Raw genomic sequence first — 12057 nt, forward strand, 5'->3', positions numbered from 1 at the left:
CACAAATCCTTGGCAGTACATACTCAATTTATTTACAAGTTTACTAGCAGCTGTTAAAATTTTTTTATCAATCATGTGACTGTTTAGCAGATTGCTACATGTTTTTTTTACACATTCATGTCAGACGTGACTAGATTGTGCAACCCAAAATTATTTAAATATCCCGCAAGAGCCCAATACATACACATATATAATATATATACATGTAAAGTTGATACAACTGCATAACCATGTTTTGTTGAAATCTGGCAAAAGTAGGGAGGCCATCAAGTTAGGCATTTTAGATGCTTTTGGATACCATTGCACGACAAAATTGATTTGATAAGTACCAACAATAAATGTTACAGAAATGGACAAAAGTTGTTCAGAAACCATCAGACAATAAAAATGATGTCACACAAGACAGTTTCATGTCGAAATGTCACCAGAGTGGCTCATTCCCAATAGAGGCATATATCGCCTTCATGTGGTTATAGAAGCATTTAATGACAGATATGAGTGACTGCTGGAGTAGATTTTGTAAGGATCAACATTATCTGTGTCCGTATGATCTGAATGTTGAAGAGAAGATAAATCCACTGCACCAGAATCATGACTAATAGCTGAAGATTCTCGCAACAAATCACTTCTCTCTGGTGCCATTTGCTGATGATCGAACTTGTCTTTCCGTTTTTGTTTTTTTAACATTTTCAATTCTTTGGCCAGTGACTGCATTTCTTGAGTTGTTTTTTCAGTCTCCATGGCTATTAATGAATGGGCATCCCGCGGTGATAATTTTCCCTTTTGCAACTTTGAAATGAGCTTATTTTTTTCTTCCAATCTGTCCTCAAGTAAAGATATTTTATATTCCTGCTCGGAAATTTGCGTTGAGAGTTCAATAATAATGTTTGATCTGCCATCAGTTGCAGTAGTAATCGTACTAGCATCACCACTCGCACTTATATTTGCTGTTTCCACTTTATCTGTAACAGATAAAATTCCTAGAGTGACTTTTGACCTAGAAAGGAAAGTCTCCATTGTGGTTCAGTATTGTCTCTACATTTAGGAATCATAAAATGCTATATGGACTGGAGAGTCTGCTTAATCAAGGTGGAGTGCAACCCCATCAGATCAGAAGTAAACAGGACTTACCTTGAAGTTCTAGATTCTCTTGTTTTAATAAAGATATCTGATCTTTGAGTTCAAATATCTTCAATGATTGCTCTTGTTTAGAAGTGGCATGCTTTGCCTTGACCGCTTCCACCTTAGCCTTGCACCTCTGCCTCTATCACATAGAAATAACACATAATGATGCTGAAAAGAGCAAAAGCACAGACTCAAAAAGTTATTATTGCATAGACTAGTATTTGTATATTCCCTTTATGCACTAGCAATGCTACTAAAACTTCTGCTTACTGGCTGAATGTTCCAGAACATTGACTATTATGAACCTGAGAAAATTCTGTTAAGTTGACCACTAAGAATTCCTTTCTCGCTCAATGGCACAACTATAATAACTTAATAAGTCGTCACAGCCGTAGTACTTAATCATTCATTTAAACAAAATATTTTTAATCAGTTAGACACAGACCTTATATTATTTCTAGCTTATAAACAAAGTATTGTTACTCAACGCAACCAGCGGTCTAGTACCATCCAAAGTACAGCAACCAGAAGGTACTGTCAATACTACTGGTGGATCTAGTACTTTCTAAAGTACAGCAACTAGGAGGTGCTGTCAATACTACCGGTGGATCTAGTACCATCTACAGTACAGCAACCAGAAGGTACTGTCAATACTACCAGTGGTCTAGTACCTTCTACAGTACAGCAATCAGAAGGTACTGTCAATACCTTATGATCTATAATACAACATTTGATCAGCACTACCACCTATAGTATAAGGCACAGTCAATACTATCAGTAGATGTGGTACCTAAACAGTACAGCAAATAGCTAAGATCATCAGTGAATTGTGTACCATTTATAAAAACTCAGTACTACCAGTGAGTCTCGCAACATCTGTAGTTCATCATGACTCGTTGATAGTGCTATTTAGACATAAAAAATCTGATATTTTGACTGCTTGAGTGGGAACTCAACAGTTAACCAGTTAATAGTTAGCCTAGAATTAGCTTGTGAGTCAACAAAGAAATCCATAATTGAAAGAAAGTGGATAAAAAATATTAATTACACCCTCACAAGAGAAAATGCTTACCAACGTCTTCATAGCATCTTGTGCTGATTGCAATTCCATCTGTAGATTTAAAAGTTCCTGATCTTTAAGTTGTAAGGATTTACTGGTATCGGAGGAACCTAGTGGGCTACACTCAGGTCTCTGAAGCTCCTCCTCTAGCAAAGCGTTTTCCTCTACTAAGCGTTCATTTTCATTCTCAACTTCCTCTAGCTTCAATATTATTGAGACATGTGATGTGATAGCCACATTTTATACAGTACTTTTAAACAGCAAATACAAGCCAACCCAAGTTTTCAACCATATAAAACAATGAAGTGAAAAATGAAAATGAATTGACATGAATTGAGAGACATAAACTGCAAAATAATGGGTGAAAGTTTATGTAAGTTCGAAGCAATACAATATTAAATAGTGCAATTTCATCTCTCACCTGTTTAGTAATATCAGCAATTTTTGCCTCATAGTCACGGTTCTCTTTTCGCACTTGGTCCAAACAGACTTCTAAATTTACAAGTTTCTCATTTAATTTTGCCAATTCTTTGTCTTTGCTCGAGTTTACTCTGTAACAATTATTTAAAACATAATTGACACTAGCTAATTTTGCTTGAAACTATTTTACTTCCACATAGTATAGCTAGCCTAAAGGATCAGATATCAGAATCACACTTTACCAACAATAGTTATGCATTAATATCTTTTGTTTCTTTAGTAAAATATCATTTGATGGCGTAAATTACGCATTTTATAAGCAGGCCTAACAACTCTCACGCATTGGGCGTGAGACTCATGCAATCACACCAAAGAAAAAATTGAAATGAGTGAGAAATGCCCGAGATTTTTGCCCCAATTTCCACAATTTTATATATACTATCATTGATACATTAATTGCCCCAAACCAAATCTCAATCATTGCTCCACTCTTGAGTTGGCAGGCCTGTTTATATGCCTTATTGTCTGCCTCACACTTGCAATTATAATACTTATATAAATATATATGTGCAAACTTGAATGTTACATAAAACCCATTTAATTAAACACTGTAAATTGTCGCATTATGTGCTTCCAACTGTTGCAAGAGGAACATATATTTAGTCAGCTGATATATATATATATATATATATATATATATATATATATATGGTATCACAGCAAGTAAACTAACTAAAAAGCAGTGTACAACAAAAAATAAAAAAGAACGCAAAGAAACTATAGTCTAACTAAAAAAACTAGTGAGTAGTCTAACTAATATAATAAAGTTGGAACTGAATGCATAAAATATGTAAAAAGCAAGCTAGAGGATTGATATGAGTATCGTTTATCGGTTAAAATAGGTAAGGCAATATGGTGAATGGTATTAATGGTCAAAGGATAGTAGGTGTAGTTTGAGTTTTGTTTTAAAAGATTGCAGAGGAAAAGTTCTTAAATGAGTGCAGAGGTTATTAAATGAATTTAGCAGGTTACTGCTAAGTTTGTTGTGGTATATAGCACTAGGTAATTTAAATTTGATTCTGGTTTTGTGACAACGGTTTACGGTTTGAAAGCTATAGCTGAGATATTTAGGGCAGTTATTGTGGAGTATTGAATGAGCAGTGAGGCAGGTAAAGCACTGTGATAGCTTAGGTAAGGGAACAACACCAGTAGTTCTTGTTATTAAGTTGGCAGGTAATAAGTGATGGTTTTATGGGGTATGTTTAGGTCTTTGCATATAAGTCGTAAAGCTTTTTTTGTAAAATAAATAGTGTTACAAAAAAGCTTGATGATTTAGCTGATGTTTACAGTTCATAATTGCAGATGAGATGCTCTAAACTGCTATTTATAGATTTCACTAAAAAGTCATGTGTTTATAATTTAAACCTCATTACGCAATACTTCACTATAAAATATGTAATTCTTGTGTGACTTTCATTGCAGGTACGTAACAAATCGTGGAACTTGCATATATCAATCGTGACTATCAAGCTTACCTATTGCTCGTTTTTTCTGATTGAGGATTCACAGAAACTGCTCGTACAGAGCTTGAAGCTGATCCCATTCTTTTTAGAAAATTCATCTGGTCCTTTTAAACGCCAACTAACTTTTTTTACCTTTAGCACTACTTTAATAGGATTGGAGCGGGCTGCAAGAGTCCGCCATATTGTCACTTAGCAACAGAACGGCCGCTCAAAACCTCCTTGACATTTCAATTTAGAGCGTCGTAAAGCCGATAGAAAATGAGTTACAATAGAGAATACATGTATATTTAACATTAAGCGGTCTATGTCTGTTTTTATTAGCCAATTGTCGATAACTTACTCGTTGTGAGGAAGCAACTCTCACAGCATCTGAGAGACCGCTGTGAGGCACTATCTGGCTAGAGCATTTAAAGTATACGTGTAGGTACTTTTACTACTTTGAGAGCCATTTTACACTACAAAGCTATATGTCACTAACAATTATATGTATTTCAAAGACAAGGTTTTTACGCTACAAGGCAGGAACACTCAACTATTCGCTCACTAGTTGGAATTATATTTATCAAGAAGAGAAGCAATATTACTAAGTCTCCGAACTAAATATGGATTGCGTTAAAAACTGAACCATTCTAACTGAACCCAAATTTAAAATATCTGCAAATCTATTAATAAAAACACAATTATTCCGATCAATTACCTTATGATGTTAAAAAACTATTTATACGTTATGTAACACTATCATGAGAAATAAAGACAATCGGCATTGAATTGCCTAAGCTCGAGAGTATATTATACTGAAACAGAATTGATGAGGAAACAACTTGGCATGACAATGACGTAGGATGATGAAGAGCTTGGAGTGGCAACAGCGTAGAAATAGCTAAGCAATAGGACTACAATAAATTTCTTTATGTCACCCACAAAAATATTTTATGTTTAGGTGAAGGTTATTCCTTGCAAGCGATCTGGCTTACTGAATCACAATGTTGAACAAAACATAAAGTAGGAGAAAAATTTGATGACTGTAAATCAGTAACAACCACCTCGCAAGGCAAGCACGAGATGTAGAACAGAGCCTCCCTGCACTCTGTACTCTGCAGCAGTTTTCTCATCATTCCTACAGAAACAATGAAGACCATTACTCACTATGGCTGTTCTTGCATTACATTCAGTGTACATAAAAAGAATCGCCACATCATTAGTTCAAATGGCTAAGCATCTATAACTCTCAGGGTGACAGATACTCACATGAAATTGCTAACTATTAACAAATCCTGCTGAACAAGATTTGCGTACACTATAATTAGCGATGGAAGATGATGGGTCTTGGGTGTTTAGTGAAGTAAAGATGGGATGAGGAAAGTGAAAAATGCTAAATACATACATTTGCTTTCCACTAAAGATCAGTCTTTGTTGAGGTGGTGGTATCCCTTCCTTTTCTTCAACACGCTCTTTGATTCTTTCAACTTTGTCAGTGGGCTCTATATCAATTTCTATTTCTTTACCAGTCAACGTCTGAGAAGAGCATAAAGACATTCACTACACTTAACATATACAGACATGAGAACAACGTTGTCCTAGCTCTCAGCTATACTGTAACCTATGGTAATATGTAACTGTATGGTCATACTGGTCAGAGGTTTACACATCTGAACAAAATTTCATGATGTAAAATGGCTCGCAGTGGATACAGCCAGAAGGTGACAAAACAAAGATTTTAACAAGTTGTGTAAAAAAACTGCTAGATTCATTAGAGCAGCTATCAGTAAAATGCACAAATAAAAAAATACCTAACACTGTCAATTGATCTTTTCCTTAATTAAACACAGAAGTATTTAGATGAAACAATTTGAAAATATTTAAAACATTCTCATATGGCTGACTGATAATGAGACATGGCTAGAAAGAAAAACATTCTCAATGAAAAACTTGAGAAACAAATCAGACGCAGTCAAAGACTGTGTCAGGACAATAAATGGTTGATAGCAATGCTTTATTTTGCAATATGTGAAGCGATGCATGCAAGACTCACAAAATAAAGTTGTAAGATTCTGTGTTTCGGTATCACATTGTAAATACTGATTTTAAAACTCTCCGTTTTTGCCATGAATAGGCAGGAATTTAAAGAAAAATAAAAACTAAGTCATATCAATGAAGACTGCATATGTAAAAAAACAAATTAATTTGCTTTGTCATTGATGCGGACTACTTTTAACTAAAAATCTTTACACGAGGAAATTACTCGATGTCAAACTAAAGATGTCTGTGTTGTTAACGAATTAATAAAAGGCTCAGACATTGCGACTGTCACAACTGCTTTAAACATGTTTTGAAACAAGAAGAAAAACGTACTAAAAAGCAAGCCTTGTTGCGACAAGCCTTGTTGCGACAAGCCTTGTTGCGACAAGCCTTGTTGCGACATTACTGTAGACAATATGACATATATGAGATGTGTAGACAGGCTAGATGGTACGAGTCTTTAAACTAAAAATTATTTTATGACCTGCACCAATGAAAGTAGAGAATGGCTATACCTACACCAATAGAAGTATAGAAAGTTTATAAAATGTTCCGGAGTCAAAACTCAAGTTTTTCTCTACCCCAAAATTGTTTTCTCTAAAATTGATGTCAATTTAAGGTGCACAGTTTTCATGAACTCTCCTGCTGCTAAATTAGCATACATATCAGTTTTAAACTGTGTATATTTATTTTATAGCCTGTTCTGTACATTATTCAAGCTTTCTTTTTGGTTAACTATGTTTGTGTGTGTGTGTGTATATATGTATGGCTATAATATACTGGTTATAAAATGTTAAAATCCAGTGCAGTGTTAAATGCTACTTTTTGCCACTGATGGTTTTAATAGACAATTGAAATAACTCAATGGCGAAATGACAGACAGTAGCAATCGGGATGTTGCGACTTTGCATTTAGCTGTTTACTGTTCTTAGCTTTCACAAATTTTAACTAATTCTTATGACTTTTTGTTAATTTTAATTCATAGTTACATAATTTAATTATCATAGTAGATTTAGTCTAAGAATATAAATCTCATCATATAATAACAACTCATTAATGGCTTATTATAACAACATAATTTATTAATTACTTTATCATCATTATGTAGCTGAATAATAAAAATGGAGCTAATGATAACCTAGCTTAGTTTAAACACCTGCTTTGCTTCTTGGATGTTTTCGTACATTCTATGATTGACCAAAGATTTTGAAGCCATTATTCACTGTTTTAGGATTTGATTTATGCACAATAAGCAACAATTGCAATTTGATAGATATTACTTGACACGTCCAGGTAATTTGATGAAATTATGTTTTGACTGATTTGATCTTTGCTAAAAAGTGATTTAGGCGCATTTTTTGTTTAGATACATTTCTTTCACTTTTTATTCCCATACCTTAAACTAGTTTTACAAACGAGCTTCTTGTTGACCTGCTGTAAATGCTATCTAATAACCTTTTATCATCTAAAAGCACTACTCATAAAACCAAAGATTATACTTCTATTATGGCCGAGTAAAAAATACAACCAAGAAAACGGTCAGCTAAAATACTCACCTTTACTTTAATAAGCATATTGTGGCTATCATCTAATAAAAACAAATTTAATATAAACACAATCAATAATAAGGTGCCGTATATGTATGATATGGCTGTAAGAAGCGTATGTTTGGTGAGGTCGGACTACTACTGATTAAATGAGAATAGAGCTTTTTGAGCGGAAGCGCAACTGCATTATCAAGCGCGATGTCGTATTAATTTTTACTGTATAAAAATTAATAATTTTTAAAATTACAAAAACATTGTTATATAAATTAAAATTTTTTTATTTATTTTACAGTCAAACTTAAATTTACTAAAACCGTAATTTCGAAACTAATTAACAGCATTCGGCTTCGTTTGATCTAGCGATACCACAGGAAAGGTCTGCTTACTTCATATTTTATTTTCCTTGCTCGATCATAAGTGTGTCCTGAAGTATAATTGCTATTCTACTTTAACAGGTTGATAAGCGTTTGGGTTGATTGTTATGTTGTAATCTATTGCAGTAGACAACATACAAATATCAGTTTTGAGGACAATTATGTAGTGACATTTAACCATTTCTTTTTGACCTACCTACTTGGCTGACTAATATTGAAGTTGCGAACGAAGTCGTAGACCTTTTTGTTGGTCATATTGATAAAAGATTTTATTTTATTAAAGCTATGTTCAGTGAACTTTAAATGAATCTAAATTGTTAAGACCATACGGTTATTTGTAATGGCGAAAAAGGGGAACCATGGGTCGGCTTCGTATGGTAACAAGTTTTCCATAAATGAAAAAATAGGCCGCGTTGCTGACGAAATTATATATATGTTTTCGACATGTTAATTGTATGCGTATTTCGAATGAAAGCGTGTCAAACATATTTTTCTTTTTATCACTTGTTTCCACAGTGTGTAGGTTCTGTTTTGTAGTTTTGTTCTATTAGTAAACTTCGGTGTTAGAATGGACTTGTTATGATTAAATAGTGTTCTGAAGCGTGGAATATCATAGTCCTATGTCGGCTTTAGCTTTAAGATTATACTACTAACTATTAACGCGATTGTGAAAAACAAGATTTTACTTGATTTTTTGTAAAAAATCTTCCTGTTAAAAGGTGCCACGAAGAATAACTTCGTAGATTTCGCTAAAAGATGCACCATCACATTATTTTTGCAATGAAATTCTTTTGGTTAAAATAGCATAGTTTGGTGATGGATAGTTACAAAGAAGTAGTGTAATTCTAGCCAATAGCCCTTGATCGGACATGCGAAACTCTTAGCATAAGCAATGTTCACAATAATCATTGCATCCAGTACTTTATAAAACACATCTTTTATCACTAGTCTAATGACATGCAAATTTGAAAACCGATGTAATCAAAGTTTTTCAAATTACAACAGAAGCTTTTTGTTTTTCAATGTTACAATTCACTGAGCAAGGAGTTGTTTGCTTTTGCACCAGATCAGTTGCTTAATATTAGTTGTGGCAGCGTCGCCATATGGCCATCACATCCATAGAAACAGGTTTTTTTAGTACCTAGCAAAAAGCGGTTTTGTAGCCGTAGCACCCTTCCAACCATAATCGATCAACAATATCTTATTGTTACACTGTATGGCAAATTTTAATCATTACATTTGCAATATCTTTGGTGCTGTCTTGAATATAAGGCAATGTTGTGTTAAATTGTTGAATATGAATGATATCAAAGTATTTGTGAATGTCTAACACAGTTTAGTCTTTATTTGTGCTGCAGTAAGCTTGAAAGCTATACACATAGTATGTAGTAATATGATCATTTACGAAGTTCCAAAAATTCAGTCATTAATGATTTTAATGTACATTCAACATTTTGATGATGTCAATGAAACCGCATTGGCTTTTGCACATGCTTGTCAAATACCAAAAACATGGTCTTAAAATACTGTACTTCGCATATCTTTTTATTGTTACCTGGAAGTATCCTACTTATGATACATGAATGCTTAAAAAGAAAGTAATTTAGTTTTGGCTCTACTTTATTTAAATATTTTGTAGCAATAACATGAGTTGGATGTTAGACATTGTTGTTTGGATAGTCATTTATTACCTTAGGTGTCAAGTATGGGATTTGAAAATAAAATACAGTTTTGGTAAATTTTTTGAAACAATCATTAATGCTATGTCTATAAAATTTTATTTACTTTTGATATTTCACTATATTGTTTCATCTATGATGTGCATATGTTAGAAGTTGCTGGAGTTAAAGCAGTCGATTGGAACATTTTGTCAATTGCAAAAAAAAACTTATTATACGAGTATACCAAGCTGGTCATTACTAAGGATGTGGCTAATACGCAGTCTCTTAAAGGTTGACTTGCAACAAAATTCACATTACAGTTATTTGGTATCAGAAGATTCACCATGTCTTACTCTGTTGTGTTGTAGGTGACAAATATGTGGAAATGTGATTACAAGCTCTTAAAAGCTCAAAAATGAAAAGCCGCCGTAGATTGGAATCTCTTTGATTCTCAGGCGTAGTCATAAAATTTATTTATTGTCTTGTCATGTGATGTTCTCACGTGAATTGAAAGGCCAATGATAAGCTCAATATAAAACTTATCGTAGCACTAGTTTATGACAAACACTTCGGGTTTTTCCGAAGACCCCGTATCAAATATAGATGCTCGCTACTTTACAGTTTTGTTTCGGTTTGGTCTAATCGGCAAGTCGTAATCTGATCATGTGACCCAATACTTCGCAAATAATTTCTGCAGCACTTTCCGATTATCACAAGTGACCAACAGGCTTGTCATGATTATCAGGCAATGATATGTACTCCTTCAAGCTAACGCTAAAAAATTAAACAAATTTTTACGATAAGTTATAAGATATCTGTGCTAAAATTGACAGGATTACAATGACGATAAAACAGACGCGTAAGAACAATAGACATAGTTTTATTGAATGCGTGAAGTATATTTGTGAAAATATTTCGACGAATAAGATCGCATGAAAATGTAAACATAAACCATCTAATACATCTACGTCACATTTGAGCCGTTTTGGAAAGAGAATCCAAACTACGGCGGTTTCGTGTGGCTGTGATTAACTGTTCGTTTTTGAGCTTTTAAGAGCTTGTAATCACATTTCCACATATTTTGCACATACAACACAACAGATTAAGACATGGTGAATCTTTTCATATCAAATAACTGTAATGTGAATTTTGTTGCAAGTCAACCTTTAAGGGGGCTCATCTAATTTGTTTTTATGTTATCTTATGTTTTTTATATCAAGTTATGCTCTTAATTTTCTAATGAGAATTCATTCAGCTATGCCATTTGAAAGGTTATTCCAAGAATAACACATTTTGTAAAACATGTAAATTTGTGTCATTAGAAAAAGACTCTTGTACTGAGTATGTAGCACTTAATATTTTGTATTGTCATATAGCTATGAAGGATTATATACAATTGTTCTTCTTATTAAATTAAAGGTTGATTTGCAACAAAATTCATATTACAGTTATTTGGTATCAAAAGATTCACCATGTCTTACTCTGTTGTGTTGTAGATGCAAAATATGTGGAAATGTGATTACAAGCTCTTAAAAGCTCAAAAACGAACAATTAATCGCCGCCATCACGAGACTGTCGTAGATTAGCATCTCTTTTCAAAACGGCTGAAATGAGACGTAGTTGTACAAGATGGCTTCAGTTTACACTTTCACAGAACCTCATTCGTCGAAATATTTCCACAAATATACTTCACGCATTCAGTAAAACCATGTCTATTGTTCTTACGCGTCTATTTTATCATCATTGTAATGCTGTCACTTTCAGCACCGATATCTTATAACTTGCCGTAAAAATTCGTTTAATTTTTTAACCTTAGCTCGAAGGAGTGCATATCATTGTCTGATAAACATGACAAGCCTGTTGGTCACCTGTGATAATCGAAAAATGCTGCAGAAATTATTTATGAAGTATGGGTCACATGATCAGATTATGACTTGCCGATTAGACCGAGCAAGAAACAAAACTGTAAAGTAGCGAGCATCTATATTTGATATGAGGTTTTCCGTAAAACCTGAAGTGTTTGTCATAAACTAGTACTACAAGAAGTTTTATATTGAGCTTTTTATTGGCCTTTCAATTTACGTGAGAGCATCACGTGACAAAACAACCAAATGTAATGACAACGTCAGAGAGATAAAATGATTCCAATTTATGGCGGCTTTTCGTTTTTGAGCTTTTAAGAGCTTGTAATCACATTTCCACATATTTTGCACCTACAACGCAGCAGAGTAAGACACGGTGAATCTTTTGATACCAAATAACTGTAATGTGAATTTTGTTGCAAGTCAACCTTTAAAATGAACTACTTACATCACTAGGTAATGCTTT

General features: G+C 33.6%; 2 protein-coding genes across 2 annotated transcripts; both read right to left on the reverse strand.

Moving 5' to 3' along the window:
- Nucleotides 1–253: 253 nt before the first annotated feature.
- On the reverse strand, nucleotides 254–4293 carry LOC137398249 (coiled-coil domain-containing protein 192-like). The gene is made up of 5 exons (XM_068084358.1): nucleotides 4141–4293; nucleotides 2607–2736; nucleotides 2198–2386; nucleotides 1132–1264; nucleotides 254–962 (listed from the first exon to the last, which is right to left on the reverse strand). Exons 1-5 carry the CDS (start codon nucleotides 4224–4226, stop codon nucleotides 463–465), a joined length of 1038 nt encoding a protein of 345 aa, XP_067940459.1. The 5' UTR covers nucleotides 4227–4293; the 3' UTR covers nucleotides 254–462.
- A 598-nt stretch (nucleotides 4294–4891) lies between these two features.
- On the reverse strand, nucleotides 4892–7864 carry LOC137398255 (NEDD8). Its single transcript, XM_068084365.1, has 3 exons — nucleotides 7704–7864; nucleotides 5513–5643; nucleotides 4892–5245 (listed from the first exon to the last, which is right to left on the reverse strand). The coding sequence occupies exons 1-3, from the start codon at nucleotides 7719–7721 to the stop codon at nucleotides 5158–5160; spliced, it is 237 nt and encodes a 78-aa protein (XP_067940466.1). The 5' UTR covers nucleotides 7722–7864; the 3' UTR covers nucleotides 4892–5157.
- Between the last annotated feature and the right edge of the window lie 4193 nt (nucleotides 7865–12057).

The sequence above is a fragment of the Watersipora subatra genome, chromosome 1 (genome assembly GCF_963576615.1).
Source record: "Watersipora subatra chromosome 1, tzWatSuba1.1, whole genome shotgun sequence".
NCBI classification, from domain to species: domain Eukaryota; kingdom Metazoa; phylum Bryozoa; class Gymnolaemata; order Cheilostomatida; family Watersiporidae; genus Watersipora; species Watersipora subatra.

What these genes read in the sequence shown, in the direction of transcription:
- LOC137398255 (XM_068084365.1), bottom strand. An exon ending in ATCTTTAGTGGAAAGCAAAT is followed by an intron (nt 5,246 to 5,512) that starts GTATGTATTTAG and finishes TTGTTTCTGTAG; the next exon opens with GAATGATGAGAAAACTGCTG.
- LOC137398249 (XM_068084358.1), bottom strand. Translation starts at nt 4,226, where the DNA reads ATGAATTTTCTAAAAAGAATGGGATCAGCTTCAAGCTCTGTACGAGCA. An exon ending in TCAGAAAAAACGAGCAATAG is followed by an intron (nt 2,737 to 4,140) that starts GTAAGCTTGATA and finishes TAATTGTTACAG; the next exon opens with AGTAAACTCGAGCAAAGACA. An exon ending in AGAGAATCTAGAACTTCAAG is followed by an intron (nt 963 to 1,131) that starts GTAAGTCCTGTT and finishes TATCTGTTACAG; the next exon opens with ATAAAGTGGAAACAGCAAAT.